A 20,942-nucleotide genomic window follows, 5' to 3' on the forward strand; every position below is an offset into this window, starting at 1 on the left:
ATTTTTGGCACTTTGTATTCTTGTATGTAAGGTCTAGTTTCATGACATTTGTTCACGACAGCGTCGCAACATAAGCGGTATTCATATATAAGAATACAAGTCCAGAAACCAAAAAAAGGAAAACTACTCACGCTATTCAGCTTATTACTACTAAATTTATTTTTTGAACTTTAGTAGTGCGTACGAATTTTGGTATCGTTCTTGAACATAAAAATGTATGCAATCTTGCATTGTAGGCTTGTAACAATAATCCATCCAGCAGCACAATTACAAATACCATTTTCTCATTTTAAATAAAGAAACCACAAAACACTGTCTAATTCCTGATCACTATAAATCTCGAATATCAACACAATATACACAGAGATGGAATCGCAAAAATACACATTACAAGCAAAAATAGTTGTGGAAAACAGAAATTACCACAACAAATCACTGGGCCTTCATTGTAAAATAAAAAAGACCATGAACAAGCGTCGCAGCCTTTCATTTTCATGCGAGCAGACTACACATGTACCTTCCTGGAGTGTACACCTCACCATGTCTTCACGACTTAGTGCCTCGCACTTGTTAGGGTTACTAAGGTGTGCTGTGTGATAAGAATAGCCACTGACTAAAATCGAAATGGTTTCAGCTGCAGCTAATGTGACTTTCTCCTTTTTGTTTCATTTCCTACATTTAAGAACAAAGGTGAGGCATAAGACAAGGTCCCTTCAATGCCATAAAAATCAGCAGGAAAGCACCTACAAGCCATGTTATCGGTACATGCAATTTCTGCCTGGAAATGTCCCATTATATACACTTAAAGAGCCACTTATAAGATGTGCTTCTATAAACTTGTGAGGTCTGTTTGTTGGTCCTTGGAAACAGTTTGTAACTGTTGATTTGAAGTAGAGGAAGAACCAGAGGATCTGGTCTTTGTGTTAGGCAGTTTGTGATCTTTTTTCCACTTCATTCTTCTGTTCTGAAACCAAATTTTGATCTGGCGTTCGGAAAGACATAAAGTGTGAGCTATTTCAATTCGACGTCGTCTTGTCAGATACCTGTTAAAATGGAATTCCTTTTCGAGTTCTAAAACCTGCTGCCTTGTGTAGGCAGTTCGTGAACGTTTTGGTTCCCCTCCTGAGTAATTAGGGTTCACTGAAAAACAAAACAATTCAACAACCATTCAAATCCGGACCGAAAGTTTGTCAAACCGCTTTCACTACACAATCCTGAAGGCAACGCCTGGGCGCACATTGCACAGTAACAGTATCTCTGGTGAGAAGTTCAAATATATATATTATTACCAAGGATCACTTTAAAGTTCTTTCGGAATTGGAGATATAACATGTCCCTGTTACTCTCAGGCTCGAGTTTTCACAAGGACTCAGCCACATGGCCAGCGGCCTATTTCCTCAGCAATAAAAATTTATGATGGGTGTAATTGCCGGTCTTTTTAAAAACCGCTCATAAATCCTCCCTTGAAGGAGTTATTTACGGTAGACCTGTATCAATGGGTCACAAATATTTGCCAGGGATGGCGATGCAGCAGGGGGGGTGGGGGGGGTGGGTGGGAGGAGGTGGGGGAGAACCAAAAAGTGGACCTTACCGGTGTTAACGTGGATTTTCTTCATCCAAGGATAAACCACTGCTGGCTGTTTGGTTGCTGTGCCGTTTTGGTTCTTTGGATTATGTTGCTGCTGGCTGCAAGGCCGGCCTATGGACACTTGGAGCGGTGCAACGGGCTCTCCCTGCCCTGTGAGGTGGTTCTGAGGAGCGGGCTGTGCCTGCAGATGACCCCTCTGCTGCACTGGAGAGCCCCGAGCGTTGCTGCAGCTGTACGACTGGCCGCTGTAGTTTGACCGTGGATAGATTCCTTGGTGCTGAAAATCAGAATCCTGCGACTGGCTGTAATACTCTGAGCAGTGGTCAGGTATGTAGTTATTTTGCGAGTATTCCTCGCAAGGAGGAAATTTGGGATCCACATATTTAGTGTTCATCAAATACGAACTCATGGTCATTAATTTCTGAAGGTGGAAAATACTAATTTTTCTCCAGTTGTCTTTTTTCCCGAGCCATAAAGCCCTCCTACTTGCTGTCAACTGAATAAAGTTAGTCACCCATGTGACTGTACGAGCCAATGGCGAGGTCGGGCCCGATTCCCGGATAAGGAAACAGCTAATGACAATTTTTACAAACTTCGTCCAGAAAACCTTGTTTTAAAAATAAATTAAAAACTGCAAGGTCTTGATTTTTTTTTTCAGCAGCCACTAAGTATTTGAAATAGATTCCGGAAAATACACATAATAGAGGTTTCCATTTGGAGCGAATAATGACCACTCACTGAGCCCCCGAATATTGCTCAGGTAATTTGCTCTTTTGTCAAAAGAGAATTTTTCCACCATTCCTTGCCGCTTTTCAAATAAACCAAGGAGAGCGAATGCATTCGACGTGTTTGTATTTGTTGCTGTTTTCTCCCGAGAGCAGCATGGCAATAGCGAGGGTTCTTGGAGAAATGGCCAGCAATCCAACGTACGTAGGATGACAAAGGAAGAATCCCGTTAGCCAAAAAAAGGGATAACAGAGCTGAGGAAAATAATTACAGCCATTACCGATGCAGAAAGGTCATTTGGACAAAGTTATTCAAAGGCAAACATGGCCTACTCCGATAAAGTCAGGACAAGGCTTTCCGTTTCACATAAAGCACTTTGCAAATGTTGCTTAAGGACATTGTAAGATCAAAAATACTTTGTTCTGAAAGTTTAAAATATTGGAAGAGTAGGATATAAGTTTTATATCTGATGGCCTTAAGCGTTCACGCTCCAATTTCTTCACAATTCGTTTTTCTCCTCTCACATTCACTCACATCTGTTATCCCTTTAAACTATTGCAATAACTAACTCTCCTACTTGTAATATGTACAATTCGAATTTTAAGTTTTGAACTAAGACGTATTCTGCTCCGATTTAATTCAGAAGCATCGTAAGTTGAACAAACGTGATACGAAACCACAAGCCAATCTTTGTAGATGATTTATCGCCATCGCCATGGAAACAGGCAGCTTGAGAAAAAAATACTTAAGTTTCAGTAATCTTAGATTTCCGGAGAGTAAATCCGGAAGTTTAGAAACGACTACATTCTCACTAATGATCAGTAAATCAACACGTTAAACATCACAGTTCGATTGCAAAGGGGAACTAAAACAAGCCATTCAATGCTGAGCGGCGAGATCTAAAAGCCTACTCAATATTGAAAACTGGATTCAAAACAAAAAGAGGCCATTCCTAATGAAATCATTCAGTATTACTTAGAACTAAATCACTCTAAGCAGTAAAAGCCACGAAGGGCAAATTGCTGATTTTCGTAGTGTTGGCATCGACCATAGACTCCCCTAGAAACGAATCTGTGACCGAAACATCACACAAATTCGGTTCTACAGGGTATATATAGACGACGGGTTGCAAACAAATTCGGTGACTAGTTACAATATGGGAAAGTAGTTTAAAAAGCTGCGGTTGCAAGCGGACTCCAAGGAGTTAATGGCGTGTAATATTAACAAATAAGAGAATAAAATTCAGACAAAGCGATTGCTAATAAGTTTAATTGCTTAGCCATTGAAAAATAATAGAAGTCGTTCCTTTATATCTGAGGTGATAGCAAAGATTTCTATGTGCGTTGTTCGGCAGTGGCAGCAGCATGAATCAGCGCGGAGCTGGTTTGTGCATATAGTCTACAAGGCAGAAGTTATTATTTGTTACTGTGCTGATGAACCCTTCGTATTTCACAGAGATTTTATAGGAAACAGTTTGTACCGATCCGCTCCAGCTAACATTACTAAGTGCCCCAGCGTGAATCAATAATTGCTCCAGATGCTAATAATTTGAACTCACCACTAACAAACCGCAGGATGTTACAACAAATATCGCCCGGCCTAAACAATTCCTAAATCTAATCAAAAGCAAGTTATACATGATAGCACAAATATTGGTTTATTTCAAAGTGTTTTCCACTCACTGCTACTTTCATAAAATGATAGCAGCCCAGGAAAATAACGATTGTTTGTTCTATTCTAATCTCTCCCACTTCCTAAAAACTGGATCAAATAATACTGCTGGCAGTATGCTTCAAAATCTAATTACCACCAGACAATTGGATCGCCATATGCAGGAAAAATATATACAATTTAATCTGCCAACTAACCAGGATTCCCTTTGCCTTGAACATGTCTAAGGTGGTTTCTAAACTCTAGTGCATTGTAGGTTCCTTACTTTGCTCTCCCCACTGTCCCTGTTGTGTGTTAAAGGCTGAAGGGCACGGGGTCAGACTGAAATCATTTACAAACACATCGGAAAGTTGCATTATTATTTTCACTTTAGCGAGCGCCACACGCCTGACCTTTTCTAAGTGTGTGAATCTTGCCTAACTAACTATTCAGCTAAGTTTACAGTAATTCTGTCCTTATGTCTCTAGTTTAAAAAGCAGGCACACGAGAGACAGACTGGGAACAATTATATACGTACGCCAGCGAAAAAAAGTAAGTGTATTCAACAGTACAAAGATTACACTTAAATGTTTTGCGATGCACTGATTAACAAAGTAACAGTGAAACTGTACTTTCTGACAGTAAATGGGAGTGTTCACTTGTTTATTTCTCTGCTGTTTCTGTCGTGCACTACAAAGGTTTCGGTTTATCTACGTTTTATTGCAGGGCAGTCAAACTAATCCTCTTTAAATGTTCAACCTCGTATTTAATCCCCGAGTAAATTGCTGTTTTGAATATTTTACCTCTTGTAAAACAAATCCATAAAGTCGCTAAAAGTTTGATCTTATTTACCTGTGATTTTTTTTCCTTTACCCCAGTGCATTAGGAAAGAAAAAAGCTAAACAGTTTTCGACAACCAATGACGCCAACGAATGCACCAGCAGTGATTTCTGCTTTTAAAAGCCTTTTTGCAAAGAAAATCCCAGATATCGTTACATCATCCGATAATTGGGAAGCCAAATCTCTTTACTGTTCAAATTATCGCACATAGTGAAGCTGATTGGTGCTACACATTTTAATATTTGTTAGACGCTGTGACCTGCATTTCACCTTACTGCTCGACTCGTTCAGACAGGTCAATGCCAAAGAGTTTTTGATGAACAAACCCGATTAAAATTCACCTCTTTTTTAACTGCCCACACAAGTGCTGCGACTTTTGATCTAGCAGATTTTGACCTAGAGAATGTCAATGCAAAGTAAGTGTTTGGGAAGTGAACCCTATATTTATTCATAGATTCAGTGGTTCAATGAAAGCTATTATTGTCATGAGTCTGCTAAGGGCCTTCCTGCGTATAAATACAACGATTTAAAAAACAAAATTGAATTTTTAAAAAGTTCACCTTTCTAATGACCCAGAAAGCCATTTTCTTGCAGAAGTCCACTCAGCATAAGGAAGACTGTTTTGCTTTTCAGTAGCAATTACCCTTGATTACTTATCAACGCCTAGAGATTCACATTGTAAAACTTAGTGCTGAAACGAAGGATCCATTGCGCTAGCCCATTGCTTTACCAATACCGGTTAAACATTATCTGGATCTAGTTAAAGTGAGTTCTTGTTTGACGTTTATCTCGTGGCGTGATTAGGCCGTTTCTTGGGCGGCAATAGTATCGGATATTATGTGTAAAGATAGACTAACATCTGTAAAAGTCTGCATTTGATACCGTAGCAGTGATTATAATTAGCCGAGGTAAAGGGGTAATAGTAGACCATAGGTGAAAAGAAACACTGACAGTCCCTAGCGTGGAGAGGATAGAATATGGACATTTCTATTACTGGCTTGTGATAGCTAAATAGTAATACTGTCCCTTTGAAATAAAAACTTGAACCTGCCTCATTTGATGATGCGGCGTTCTCGGTTTTGGTTACTTTGATATTGTTAGCTTTTCCTTAAATATACAGTCTTAAAATAATAGCTTTAAATTATCTTCATGAACCTATTAATAATAAGCTGTATCTTTCATAGTTAACAAGACAAGAAACTAATGAAACATGCTTACGTTTAAAAGGTAACGAAATTTTGTAATAAGTAATACGAACTTTTAATGAATAATTATTCTACCAATGACCTGGCGGACCATTACAAAAAGCATTTTAAATCATTAAAGGTAAGCCTAGCCAATAGATAAGCCAAGAAAAAGAATGCTGCGCTTTAGTTAAATGAATAGTTCAATTGATGCTCTGGCAGCCATAAGGCTTGATTTTTGGCCTACATGTTTACAGTGACTGTGATATCTGGAGAGCTTTGACATTTGCTTTCGCCCACACGTCTATGTTGGCTCAGTAAGTGTGCACTTAAATATCTGTTATAATTATTGCCACGTCATTCGACAAAGCAATTTTACAGATGTTTTGAAACCGGAACAATAATTTTCCTCCAAATGACCTTTCACAGATGCAGCCTTGCACTGGGAGGCGCTGTGTTGTACATTACCAGCTCAAAATAACAAGCCAACTAAATCTAACTCTGGATATACACTGTCACAGTTAGAGTTAAACACAAGAATACTTTAACTGATTTTACTCTGTACCTATAAGGACCTAACCATATCAGGGAAATTGAATGAAGCAATATAATTTCTCCCTCGCCGTTATACAAATCAAGCAGGGTATCACGAAGAATGCAAGTTGCGCACAATTGTTACTAGGATCATCTTTGAATCCACGTAAACGCTCCCTTTAGACCCACAATGTGACCATCTCATTTCCCATAGGAACCACATTCGAAACAACCAACAGCTTCCAACTATTCGCCACACATTTAAGAAATAACACACAGCTACTTACGGAAAATCCTCTTCCATTCTGCTAGGTCTGCAATAAAATAAAAACAAAATTAGATTCAACAGTTTTAAGTTTTAATCACACAATTAAGATGGAATTCAGTACAATATATGCGCACATGCGCTTTTTGACCCAAACTAATATTAAAGTAACTGAAATATTGTTAACTTCCCGAGTTCAGGTAAGCGGCCTTCATAAGGCAGTGCTTTTCACTATGATCTGCAAGATAATTTCTGTTACCATTAGAACTGCGGGTTTTATTTTTATGGTGCAGCATTTTAAACAAAAATTCGATCATTTATATACGGCGAATTTTATGTTTCGCCTATTAATTGGTTTAACACTGTCAGTTTCACTTTACATTGTTTAAGCATAGGAAACCCATATAATGGCATATATTCTAGGTAAATATTTCAACAGTGGTTTTACATTGTCCTACCCGTGTCTGGCAATGTACGTTTCAACCTTTCATGGATTAACATGGCCGTTTATTGAACTTTTAAAATACATCTATATGCATAAAACGTCCATTTGTAATGATAAGCGACATTAATATAAAAAATAAACCCTCCGTGGGCCGTAATCCGCTCTCAGATATGTTCTGGTATATCTTGGCAGGTCATTTTTCTCGGTATTCTGTTTGCTATTCTTTTCACTTGCGGATTTTATTGAACATTTAGAGCAGAAAAAGAACGTTTCACTCATGGAGCTAATCCGCCTCGTTAACTTCGAAGAAATTCCAAATCTTTTTTTTTTTTATTTAATAAAAGTTTATTTCTAAAATTCTTCATTAAAGTAAAGTCGGTTAAAAAGGGCAGAACGCACTATTGTTTTAATTTTTAAAGCAAATCCGAATTATTTATGGATGTATTGCTCATATTTTCAGTTTTCACTGTAAACATTTTTCATCTCAGCCCTTTGGGCTAAGCCTGTGCCCTGTCAGGTTTGATAGTTATTCATTTTTTTGCACCGAATATCTGAATTTTGGGTCTCATCTCGCACTGTTTATGATTTCATGGACACCCTCTCTCCTGAAAACTTGTCATATCATTCTACGTTTCCAGCAACATTTACGTAGGCCGTAAGTAATGTCAATGTGTAACAAAAACAATTAATAGGGTTAATTCATTTCGTATTGCCTCACTATCTGCGGGACACAAAAGTAGTTAAATGAGAATTCCGAACTAGTTCTCGCCGGTTGCAGTGAATGTTCTTACTGCGTTTATCAACACTGAAAATGCTATTATTTTCAGCAGATATCTGGAGAAATGAAAATACATTAAGCAGCACATTGCTAGCCATTGTTCTGTATTCCTATTCCAAATTGTTCGGAATGTGATCGATTAGAAAACACTTGGGACTCTAGTGACACCGATAACTGAACACATGAGCTAGCAGTTTTACACAGCCTCGGCTAGTTAATAGAGGAGGTTCAGCAAAGAATATGCAGTAAATTCTTCATTAAGCTTGCAGAATTATTCCTTAAATTAGGTCATATCTCCCAAGTACTTTTTCAATCAAACTCGCAGATTACACAGAAACAATTTGTATCCTATACATAGCTTTGGTTCTCCGACCTCCGATTTTTAAAAAAAATCGGTTTTCAATGTATGAAAATGTATGAAGCAGGATTGTGTAGTTAACATCTTTCAGAGCTGGCTGAAGAAAATGACTTATCTAATACACGTGATCAAACAGTAAGAAAGCCCCTTGTTTTTGTGAAGAACCTTACTAACGCTTGGTTAAAAGATTGGATAAAATATGAGTTTATTTCTGATTTTTTCATTTAACTGTTTAATACAATTGTGACGCACAACACTCTTCATGTCTAAGCTTTTGAAATTATAGTTGGAAACTTAGCAGCATGTATAATTCATAGTTTGTTTCGAATATTGCAATATTATTTTCATAACTGAACACATATTACATATCATATAACCAGTAGCTGTTGAAATTGCACTCACGTTGTACTGTGATTTCTGCTTTTTGGCTGGCCAAGAAATAGTGCATGCGCCCAAGGGCCCCGAATGACATCAGGTGTCACGCATTCATCAGCTCTGTTACCGATCAGAAATAACTTACTTGCTGCTTTTCCAGCGCAAAGGTACTAGGACACTAGGACACTGCCAATTCATAGCCGTGGAACAGGATAGCTTGCTTCTTGGTGTCACTTTCCACAGGCCCTCTCAAAAACACTAACCATCTGTACTTGTCTGCTCTTAACCTAATATATGATGTGAATTATATTTTGGCTTGTCAACTCCCCTAACCATAAAACAAAGTTTAATGACATCACGTGCCCGTCTATAGCCAGTCAGGAACCGGCTCTGTGGCGTCCATATAAATAACCCTTAAACTTTAAAACTTTTATTCACTAAAGACAGTCATGTTCATCGAAATGTTCTCTCAGTAATATAAAGCTAAACATCTGAGTACCCAGAGGACGCCAGCTTTGGAGAATAAGTTGCCTTTACTTTAAAACGCAGTTTGGGCAGTTCTTATGCAACAACGGGGAACTATTAAATTTGGTAAGTGTAAATACACTACATGTATACGTGACCGATAGCTTCTGAACTATAGTGAAATAGAAATGGGTCGATTGAAAAGGAAAACAATAAGTCATTTTAACAGTTACAGCTTCCTATGACTTTGTTTCCCTATTTCTATCGCTTTAATAGTCAATTATTTCCTGCTGCTATAGTCTAAACGTTGGGTAAAAATGTATTCTCAGTGCAGTTAACCTGGTAAATTATTTCATGCAATGGAATCTAATACCAAGTTGTTCATAAGTTCCATTGCTCTTCCTATCAAGCCCCACCAATGGAGGTATATATATATATTTCCAAATATTTATGTTAATATCCATTAATAAAAGCAAACTCGTATTATACTTCCATTAAATAACAGTTTATCAAGCTATCTTTTGAAAATGAACGTGTCTGTCGTCTAGGTGCTGACGTTTCTGAAGTATGACTCATGTTCTTTTTTCAATAAAGTCATTGGAATAAGTATAAGTTCGGCCAGCAGTTCTTGCCAATAATAATATTTTTTTTAAATTCTGAAAACGTTCAAAGACGGTTCAGCCGAAGGAACGTTTATGAGTTCTGAAACATTGGGGCTAGTATTAGATGAACTTGGATGTCAAAGGAATAGATGCAAAGTGAGAAAGTGAAATGGCGTTAGGTTCTATCACAAGTCACCAATTGTCAGTGTCTTTATTCACCAATTGGAGTTAAACAAAACGCCAGGTGAAACGTTTATTGATAAAACTGAATTTATTTCAACGCTGTCGGCAAAAAACACCACTTCTTTCATGTACATAGGACAAAGCCAGACATTTAAACATTATATATGTACAGAATATACATCACAAGATACAGCACGGTGACACTCGTGCCATAAACATTCCAAAGGATAATCAAACAAAAAAAATCACTTTTGAAGTAAAAAGAGATGAAAGAGACAATATGTATCTATGTTTATAAAACATTTTTAAATTAGAGTCTTAGCGAAGCTATAATCCGGTATAGAATTAGTTTGTTCAGCAACCAGATATACAGCACAATTCCATTCTGTTCTCCGAGACAAATGGCTTGCTTGGCTACATTACGTCGGTTGACCTCTTTTTTACTCTCTTACGATCTAAATTTAGGCATGGATGTTATCATCAATATATAAAAACATGATTTAACATATGTTGATGACAACTGATAAATTGTACTCTTCTTTATAAATGAACCCACATGAGAGCAACGTATTGTATCTCATAGAGAAGCATTTAATGTAGCCAAGCAACCTTTCCTATTGCAACTTAAAAAATCATCTGGATAGCAATATTATATAGCCAGTTAGATGAAACAAGCTATGGCTGAAACCCTCCTCCTGGAGGGCTGACATTTATACTTTTCAATTTATTGTCCTTTTTCCATTTCATTCTTCGGTTTTGGAACCAGATTTTAATTTGTCTTTCAGTCAGGCACAGGGCGTGAGCGATTTCTATCCGCCGGCGTCGTGTAAGGTATCTGTTATAATGAAATTCTTTCTCCAGCTCCAGGGTCTGGTAGCGAGTATATGCCGTCCTCGTTCGTTTTCCTTCTAGTCCACTTAAGCCTTCTTAAGAAAAAGTTAAAAGATGCATTACTATACGCATCAGTACAATGGAAATTATGAAGTTATACAAATTCAGTCAAAGACATTAAATGCTTAATTCTAGTACACAATCTTCAATTGTTCATATATATATATCTGTTAAAATAATTACAAATATTTTCAAGTTCAAGCAGTAAGGTGCAACTTTTGGCATGATTGCTGATATAATTCACAGCAACAGTCCGATATGATTCAAACTGTCATATTTTTGAAAGTAGTGGTCATATATTTAGTTCATGCTTGCCGAGTTATTTTGTTTCTCAGTCTGAAATTTAATTCGATCAAAATTAAAGCGCGTGTCAAAAGGCCGAATGTCGTACCTTGGTTAAGGTGCATCTTTTTCATCCATGGGTATATCTGCATCTGCAGGGCTGGATCTTTGTCTAGTTGCCCATTTTCCGGTTTGGGGCTGTTCGTCCCCTTAGGATGTCCATCGTTAACCGGCGAAGTGTCCTGGTTACCGCTGTAGGACTGACTGGACTCTCTGATCGCAGCCCCCGTCTTAATAGCACTGTCTGATGGGCTTATTAAAGATGCCGAGCAGAAGGCAGGATCAGGAGACTTAATTTTCACCCCAGATGAGCTATGGAAGGTGTTACTGGATGTTTGCAGGTAATTGGTAGACCTTTCACTGTTTCCACACAGATTTGAGTTAGAGCGAGTCACGCTGAGGTCTATCCCGGTGCAATCATAGCCATACCTGGTGGGGAGCATTGACGACTCCCTAAAATGCTCGCCCACAGAAGCAGCATTTCCATAACTCTGCAACTGATAATCGTGGCCATTTTGGTAGCGACCTGAGAAGGAGTTTAAAAAGTAGGAACTCATCTGCCTTTTAGGGGTTTGATTTGTGGTTCTCAGACGTTTATTCGCCACTAGACCGCGCGATATATAATGAAATATGGAAATAAAAGGCACATGTCATTTCTCTGCCTTCTACGTATGCAACCAAATATGGGACACAAGTTTAGATCACGTGCTTTTGTTGACCAGTCGTAAATTCTTGCGCCTGACCCTGGGGATAATTCATGCAATGAGCATGCTTGCTATGATTTAGCGAGCATGGTCCTGTAGCGCCTCCTGCTGGCAAACACGGAGAAGGCTAGGTTTGTATCAACAAAGCAAAATCCAAAAGAGGCATTGACGTTTACACGGTTTGCTCAATATTATCCGAAACGGGTTCATTTCTAAAATGGTTCACGGTTAAAGATATGATAAAACCTGGGTAACAATACTGCTTTCTGTTACATGAAATTATGAATTACGAAGCTGGTGACATGTATACGAGCTAGGACGCAAAATGTTTCTGTAAATGCAAGTATCCTGTTTAGTAATATTATTAGAGTATACGCTTGTGTACAATACACGTGTAAAGTAACTAGCAGAACTGACATTTGTTGGTTCAACCACTTAAGAACTGCAAAAGTTTATCCAATGCTTTTATTGCGAAAAATTCTAGCGCAATAATTCAACATATTTTGTGACACAATTAATTCTTTTTCTGATTCAGTTAATACGAGCAACTTTCCTTCGTATTAACTGTGTATTTGAACCGTTAGCATGATGCTGACTGTAAATAAACAATTTAATTCTCGGCGAATTGGTTGCCTGGATGAAAATAAATAACAGACATTCACAGTGATTATTTCTAATATCACACACCCGATTCTGATTTTTACTCAAATAATTTGGAGTTTCAGATTCTCTTTCTCGCGGGAAACGACGCCGTGGAAACTATTTTCTTAGGAAGGAACCTTATTCAAATATACGATTCATAGGCAGCCTCCCCACACTTGCACATACGGTCCGGGTCGCTAGAGCTTATAATGATTGCAATGTGTTATATTCGTAGAACACTGCGCTGAAATCATTTACACATTGGTTTTATATCTTTACAGGCAGTGCATTGGAATCAGCTTTACAAAGTTTCCCATTAGCTTCCATGTGCACATACGGGCTCCTTTGCTACACCTTGCCCACTAAATTCGGGATATTACATACATATGTGTTCCCTGTTGCCATCGAAGACTGAAGAAAAAATGCAGATTAACGTTGTATTTACTTTACTGGTTAAATCGACGCTGACACCAGTCACAGAACAACACACCGAGAAGCTAGGCGGAGTGTGTTATATATTTATTTCTATTTTCACAGCGCAATTAATCGTGAACTTTATTGCCGTTTCCCATTGTACCATCTGCACCCTGCGCTATGATGGGTCGTGATATTTGTATAAGCCTCTGGAATCTGATGTCCATTCAGTGTACATACTGAGCTCATTAAAAGTAATTCCCACAGCAAGATAGTCGTCGGCAAATGTGTACACATTTGGTAAAGGAATGGTGCTGATTCCAGGTTCTGCACTGTTGGTCTGTTGTCATTCTCTGCAGTGGTAGTTTCTACACATTGAACCAGTTTGAACCGCCCAGGAATGCAAGAAAACTAACAGAGCAATAAATGTAATATTTGAAATCAAGATTTTTCCCCCCACAGTTTGACTAAGAGGCAGCTTATAAATTCTAGATTGCGATCCGGAGAGGGATTAGTTAATGAGGGGTAGTGTTGTCAAATATCGACTGTATTAATATGGGCCTGAAGAACTTTACAAAAGTGCGTCCAGGCTCGGAGTAATATTTAAAACAGGTGGATTGCACTTATACATTTATATTTATTTTCCGGTTGTTTTTCATTGAAATAAAAAAAGGCATTCCCATAACCACATTTATAAGCGCATCAATCAGCAATACAATAGGATTCTCCGGGTTATTTGGCCACCCCACGCCTTGCACACTTGATTCCTACGCTCTGGTAGCAATATTTTTGCATCATTCACTGCGACGACGCTGGACACTGGAGTTATTTGTGCTCATTTTCCTGATACCTATCACCAGAGTTTTTAAGGACAGGGGGACTACAGTATTACAAAACAATTCAAGTCTAAGCATATTCCAAAGAAAATAGGATGCAGTCATGAACTGTATACAGGGCCCACGTTATTAGCACGTGAATTCCAACTACAGTGTGAAACTGCATCGATCCTGAGTTATTGGGATAGTTTCAGCCGCACAGTTTCAGTGTGGAACCGCATAGGCCTCGATTGAAAGTGATCTGACTCTAGGTCCATCATAGATTACAATTTATAGCTTGCGATGAGTTAAGCCTAAGTACCATAAAATGCAATATTTTAACAAGTACATTTTAGATAAAATGCCATTCTATAGGTTTGGTTTTATTTATTATTTGTGAAATATGATTTGTGTGCCCCTCTTGTAATTCTGATCTAAGAACCTGGTTGCTGCACAGTCCAAGTGACTCTGTCTGATGCTCGTAAATCTAACGTTGCAGCAGCCGTGTGACAGTCGGTGGAAGAAATATTGTCTTTGTCCTGTATTAACAAATCAGGCCGCTCTTACAGAACACTCGATCGAATGGTATGGCTTCTGGTGCTGACTTTGGGGATTTTTAAAAAAATGTATTTTTCCAGGCTACTGCGCGTTTGGATCCTAGAAACTTTTGAGATAGGATGGGTAGCACTTAAACATTTTATCCTTACACGGGGAGCGACTGTGGATCTTATTGCCACTGTGGAATGAACAAATCAGTGCGTGCGTCACATACCAATTATTTTTTTTGTTCATTTTTCACTTTACAGTGCGTTCTCCCTTGTAATAAATTCAGGAGAAGATCGTGGTCTGGAAATTCGCTTGTTTGCCAACCCTGCGAGCAGAGAGTTATTTCTGGGATCGCAACGAATTATTCCCGTTAAAAGCTAGATTAAATCTGTGGCTGAGTACTTGCATTAAGAATTGTTTATATTTACAAATTGATGCTAAAAGGATTAGAAAATAAGTGTAATACATTTTTGATGTGCTAAACGTTGGCTGTGATCAGATTACCTTTTGTTACAGATGTTAATCGAAAAGTTGTTTCCATTAAATAAATAATATAATATGTTGTTATTGTTATGTCGAAATTGTTTGGAAATTATATTTGAGCATTGTCGGTGTAGAAGAATCATTGCGAGCAAATTCGCCCAGGGTAAAGGTTCCAAATAGACAGCTGGACACTGACTGTAAATCAATGCATGCACACACACATACAAATAAACACACACCCGTACAGCACACATATACACATAATCACACACACAGAGACACACATGCAGACACACACACACATAAACATATACACATACAGACACACATGCACATACAGAGACACACACATGAACACACATAAACACACCCAAGCAGACACACATACACATAGACAAGCATACACACACGCGCACATACAGGCACATACACACGTACACGCATATACATACATACAGGCACACATACAGACAGGCACGCACACATACATACACATAAACACACACGCATACAGACACCTGCACATATAGGCATACACACACGTACACACATACACATAAACACACGCACATACACATAAACTTACATAAACACACATACTCATAAACACACAGAGTGACGTTCCTGTTGAGTATTTTAGCACTTTTAGCAAAATTACGGATTACGTGATCATGAAGAGCATAAATTTAAAAAATCGATCTTAAAAATTGTAACTACCATTGAATTAGTAAATATGCCCTTTCTGGCTATTATATTTATAATGGTGTTTATTTACGCTCAGTTCTCTTTTTACATGTGTTTGTACCAGATTATGTTTCTCAAGAAAAAAATTTGCAAATCACAACTCAGCCCTTCCATGTATTATAAAAAGCTCAGAGAGCATAGCCATCGCATAACCCCAGATAACCAGTTTGAGTTTATCGAAAATTAGACCTAAACATATATTCGTCTCGTTTAATTATTTAACTGAGCCGATAAGAGCTTAATTCATAAAACCCGTATAAGAACTGTTGTCGGTGCCATTAACACATAGGAATGAACTTGGACGATGCATTGAGAATTATATGAAAGCATAATATGAACACAATTAATGACTTGTTGTGTCAGAATTAAGGTAAAAATGAAACTGCTTTCTCAATAGGAAAAACAACACTACCTCTCCTAATCTGATACAACTCGAGTATGGATATATTTCTGTTTGTGGCTCCGGCCTGAAAATAAACAATTAATATCGAAACATTTACAATATTATAAATAATAATGATTTAATTGCAAATGTTACGATAGCTTCACACATTTATTTGATTCTGGCAACGCTTTGCAATTTTAGTTTAAGCAACCACTGTTTCACTTTGACAAGGTACCTGTTGGTCAATGCGATAAATACAGGCTCATGTGGGTCAGCCGTTTTTAAATATTTCTTTCATTTGCAAATAATTTCAGATGCTAAATAATGAATCAATGACACTATGAGTAGACGCCGCACAGATGATCAAGCTACCATTTTATCTATTTCCAATAAAAACCTAGAGACTAAAAGACGAACGAATGCACAGACATGTGCTAGATATGACAATTTCAAGTGGATGTAATTACAGGCTCCCTTATTCAACTCTGATGTTAAATGGAACAACTGATGAGCAATCTTTTCGGAATATATAATCACTGGAAATATATACAAACAAATGCTTTGGAAAAATATAACAATAATAGACATACTTATTGATAAATTCATCTTTTGCTAACAGTAATTCGCATGCCCTTCCCCTGTGCATATTTCTGCAGGAAGGTGTTGCAACTAAGTAGAAACAGGAAAGGAGAGGGGGGGCCGGGGGGGAGGTGGTAAAGGAACCCGATGTTTCTCTAGTGACCATTATGCTTTATGTGAATGCACTTAACATTGGATTGGAGTTGTTTGGACCAAATTAAAAACATTCCCAGTTTACAGGACTTTAGGATTTTTTAATGTATAAAATATGCAAGCCAATTTGGGTACAACTTGTTGCAGTAAATGAATCATCAGATGGGCGAGCTGATATTATTTGAAATTTTGCAAAACCAAGTCGCAGTTAAAATAGCTACTGAATCCCACCTCATTACTGGCACATTGAAACCACAGTCTGGTGTCGACTGCAGGGTAATTATTGTGAGAGTACCACTCATTTGTGCAAAGTTCTGTCACGTGGTTAGTTATCATTAAAATGTTGAAACGCTCCTCCAAAATGCTGATCCTCTCTATGATTGCGGCACGGAATCATTCCGATCATTAACACAAGATGCATCACTCATCTCTACAATTTACCCTCAGCGGAAAGGAGCCCAACTAATGTCCTCGTCTGTAAGATACCAAATGCGGGGAACCACATACTGGCAATAACAGAATAAATACACCAATCACCAGCAGTTGATCGGATATCGCTCCCGCAAAATAACAGCAGCAATCGTATTGCTATTGGCAACAATAATCATTATCCCATGAGTAAACTACACAATCTGATTAATCTCTGCTCTGGATCATATGAACAAATGTCAGCTGTCTTGTGGCGAACCTTCCATATCAAAGATAGACACGAATCGCAACTCCCCGTCCTATTGCGGGAAATAAATATTTAATTAATCTGCGCCACAATCACCATTTGAGTTCAAATGACCACCCGGACCTGGTTTGGTTTGTACCGTTTGCAAATCTGTCTTGCTGTTTGCTCATTTATGCCGAATACCCCCTCGACCTCCCAAACAGTTGCCTGGAACTCAACCAACGAAACAAGCGCCATTCCCTCCTAGGTACAGCAGCAGAGCATGGAAAACACAGCACTTACCAGGTTCAGGGCGCTTCCCCAGAACAGTAACCAGTTGGATGTTGTATTCCATTTCTGATTTTTTTCGATTAATAAAGGAACTTTTTTTAAAAAGTAAAGCGAAAATTGAAGGGTAAATGAAAGACTGTAAACAGACGTCAGAGGTCTGTGAGAGTGATCAGGTTGCTAAATCCCAGCATGGGTCGAATGACTTCCTCATAGTTGTACGGAAAAGGACTGAGCAGCGCGAATACAGCGGAAAGTGTCCTTTTTTTGCAAGCAGCTGGCGTCAAATACCAACGACAAAAGCAGGCAAGGGGAGATACTGACAGAAAAGACGATTTGAGACGAGTTAGCAGCGGAATGCAGTGAAATATTCACAAGGGAAATCATGAAAAGGCCATGAACGCAGTTACTAGATTCACATGACCAACGAGAGCCAATAGGAAGGCAGCCTCCGCCGTAAAAGGTCCATTACAAAGTTGTAAATTTTCTTCAAACAAAAAGGAATTCGCAGCAATTCCTTGCGGATTTCACAAGTGCAGCTCGCAAGCGCCATGTTTCCTTTAACGAGTTCCTTGCTGCAGCTATTTGTTATAATGTGTATTGTAACGAACGCCTTAACCAACTATATAAGCGGAAATGCCTCGACAACATAAAGAGGAACATCTCCCATTGCAGTGGGCACTCCGCAGCCCAGCAATCAAATCACTACAATTTGTTTGTGCATCCATACTTTGTTAATTCATGGTTCAAACACGTCATGTAGAGACATTCGTATTTTCGAAAGGAAAGCTAGTTCAACAAATAATTCAATGTGTAACGATCACAATTCCTAATGCCGCCAGAAAACTGCTTCTTTTCGTTTTTGCCCTGATTTTCACAGCCTGTTCGATATGGCCCAGTGACCAGTAGGAAATGAACGAAGCAGAAGCGTGTTTGTCTATTAAATATATATCAAAACTACGGCGGCTTGCTTCTTTAAAATAGCAATCAATAATAAAAGTAATGTATCAGCTTATTCTAAATGTTGCACGGTGCATTCTACGCAGGTGAGAAGCTGAACATTAAATCTCGGCACATGTAGCTATCTCATTACACGCCGCACTTCAATTTCAATCACACGGAGCATTGCATTCTACCCCTCGTGTTCCCAGCGTGAGCGAAAGTACAAATACAAAACACATCCGAGTGGTCAATAAGGTTTGCCTTAACCGGATAAAATAGCTTCGGCGCTGGGTAAACATATTCGGCGTGAATGAAAACCATTTAAATCAGTTCGTTCGCTAATCTCTCCCTTCACTGACGGCGAGCGGGCTCGGCAACTAACGTTACACCGTGTTAAATTCACGGCAACCTCATTCATTTGCAGAAAAAAAGATGATGGCCGGTAGATATTAGATATCCATATTTTCCCCTGAACCCCCCATGCTTTTCGCGGGTTTAATTCTAGTGAAAGCCTTTGGTGTGATGCTTTGAACTGATCTTACGGGGGAAACCAGAACAGCGTAACCAGATACGTGCCGGTATCTCATTTTTAATTTATGAAAAGGATATAACTGCTAGAAACGTTGCCTCAAAATAAAATATATTCTGAACAAAACGTTCAACAGTGCAAGCTTCCCTTACTGTGCATGGTCTGGGGTGGGGTGCTGTTGGAGAGTGCGCGGTGGAGGAATTTCTGCAGAGGTTTAAAAACCCCAGAGGAACGGTGTCAGAGGCAAAAGGAAGCTTTTACAAGGATTCAGGAGGAGAGTTTTTAATGTATGTTTGGCATTTTTTTGACCTCCATTGTTTGTTAAAAATCTATGGCAGTAACGCCCAAGTCAAAGTACGAATTCGACCCAAAGCCTCGTCATTCTGTGCACCATATTTCAGTGAAAACGCGCGATTCCTACCATCTAATAAGACTATTAATAAGGCTCAGCTCTGCTGTGATTGTACATTCACTTTAGTGACCGCTATTTCGGCCAAGACACGTATTTGACCGTCCAATTTGTAAATGGGAGCAGATGCAAAAAAAACGTGTTTATTTCATTCTTCGTTTTAGAACGCTTTAATAATGGATTTAATGAAACTTTAAATCGGTTATGTTTTCTGAAAAAGGAACGCAATACACATGTATTGAAAAAAAAAACATCGGGTTATTATAAAGCAGGGGAGGGTTGTGAAAAACTGTTAATTTTGGGCAGAGAACTCCCCTCCGAAAGGAGAAAGCAATTTCAAAAATAAGCACTCTGGTATTAATTTATTTAGAGTTGATTTATTCTGTAAAATTATTTATGTGTTATAATCGGGCACCGATTATGATATTCAATGTAACTTTCAAAATATATTTGCATTAAAATAAAATGCGATGCCATTGAGATTAGAATATAGAAAATTGAAAATATATAGCTCAATGAACAAAACTGGTATTTCCAAACTTCGCTGTGTCCGTCTTGAATTAGTTAATTGCTGTTTCACACGTCAAACTACCTGATAGAGTGAGGATATTGTTGGAGTATGACCCTTGGATATGTAACATATAATTCTATTCGATTACAAGTTTGAGCTGTTCCGTGGAGCAGCGATGGTCGTGGGAATAGATTCTAGAGTCCGCTGGCAAAATGTATACTGTTATCTTTAGTTCTGCAAATAAACGCGGTCTTTTAATTGTTTGTTTAACATTTGAAGTACAATATTTGCTTCCCCCCCCCCCCCCCCCCCCCCCCACTTCTAATTGTTTCCTGTTTGCTCGTATCAATATCTTTTCTTGATTCAGGCTTATCATTGTGCGTAAAGAAAAGGATGGAGATTGAAAATTGCCAATTCCTATGGTTGAGGTTTATCTGCAACATGCCCATCGATCCTTAAACGTGGCTTGATCGCTGATTAAGGAAAATTTAATGGAAAGTTAGAAGGTTATTCGACAACTGAAGATTCTGCTTTCGCTCCCAACCTTTAAACCAGAGAAGAATAAAATGGAGCCCAGAAATCCACAGTTTGTCCAGTGATTTGTAGTATTAGAACTTTTATTGTCGGTTTTACGAGATTTGCTGATATACGTGTACAGTAGACCGCAGTTAAACACCAAGCACTAACTTTTACAGCGTCGGTTTAGCCACACATGAGCCAGGCATGTGATCTGATTAGCCAATGGTCATTCGAAAGACTTTTAACTTGAGGCATAGATAAACTAATATTCTAATCATCAGCTATATCATTAACTTTTATAACTACATATAAAGAATTACGCCATCTTCAGGCTTTTGCATCCATGTAACAGGGCGGCGGTGCTGTATGGCAGGCATACACCCTGTGGCCACAGAAAC

At 38.5% G+C, this 20,942-nt stretch overlaps 3 protein-coding genes and 1 long non-coding RNA gene across 4 annotated transcripts in view; 1 reads left to right on the plus strand and 3 right to left on the minus strand.

The window, feature by feature from the left end:
• hoxd3a (homeobox D3a) overlaps nt 1–17,690 on the minus strand; it is a 37,260-nt gene extending 19,570 nt beyond the window's left edge. The window contains exons 1-2 of the mRNA XM_078552039.1: nt 17,650–17,690; nt 6,810–6,836 (exon numbers count right to left, since the gene is read on the minus strand). The gene's annotated coding sequence lies outside the window, so the exon portion shown is untranslated. The remainder of the gene's footprint in view (nt 1–6,809; nt 6,837–17,649) is intronic.
• hoxd4a (homeobox D4a) lies at nt 189–2,303 on the minus strand. The gene is made up of 2 exons (XM_078552044.1): nt 1,592–2,303; nt 189–1,140 (listed from the first exon to the last, which is right to left on the minus strand). Exons 1-2 carry the CDS (start codon nt 2,001–2,003, stop codon nt 830–832), a joined length of 723 nt encoding a protein of 240 aa, XP_078408170.1. The 5' UTR covers nt 2,004–2,303; the 3' UTR covers nt 189–829.
• LOC144686610 (uncharacterized) lies at nt 1,839–14,919 on the plus strand. Its single transcript, XR_013577960.1, has 3 exons — nt 1,839–1,915; nt 4,453–4,516; nt 14,608–14,919. It is a non-coding gene; the product is annotated as an uncharacterized LOC144686610 (long non-coding RNA).
• On the minus strand, nt 10,063–11,976 carry LOC144686607 (homeobox protein Hox-D5). The gene is made up of 2 exons (XM_078552043.1): nt 11,276–11,976; nt 10,063–10,919 (listed from the first exon to the last, which is right to left on the minus strand). Exons 1-2 carry the CDS (start codon nt 11,781–11,783, stop codon nt 10,669–10,671), a joined length of 759 nt encoding a protein of 252 aa, XP_078408169.1. The 5' UTR covers nt 11,784–11,976; the 3' UTR covers nt 10,063–10,668.
• Nucleotides 17,691–20,942: the final 3,252 nt, after the last annotated feature.

Source organism: Cetorhinus maximus, chromosome 11 (assembly GCF_964194155.1).
Source record: "Cetorhinus maximus chromosome 11, sCetMax3.hap1.1, whole genome shotgun sequence".
NCBI lineage: Eukaryota > Metazoa > Chordata > Chondrichthyes > Lamniformes > Cetorhinidae > Cetorhinus > Cetorhinus maximus.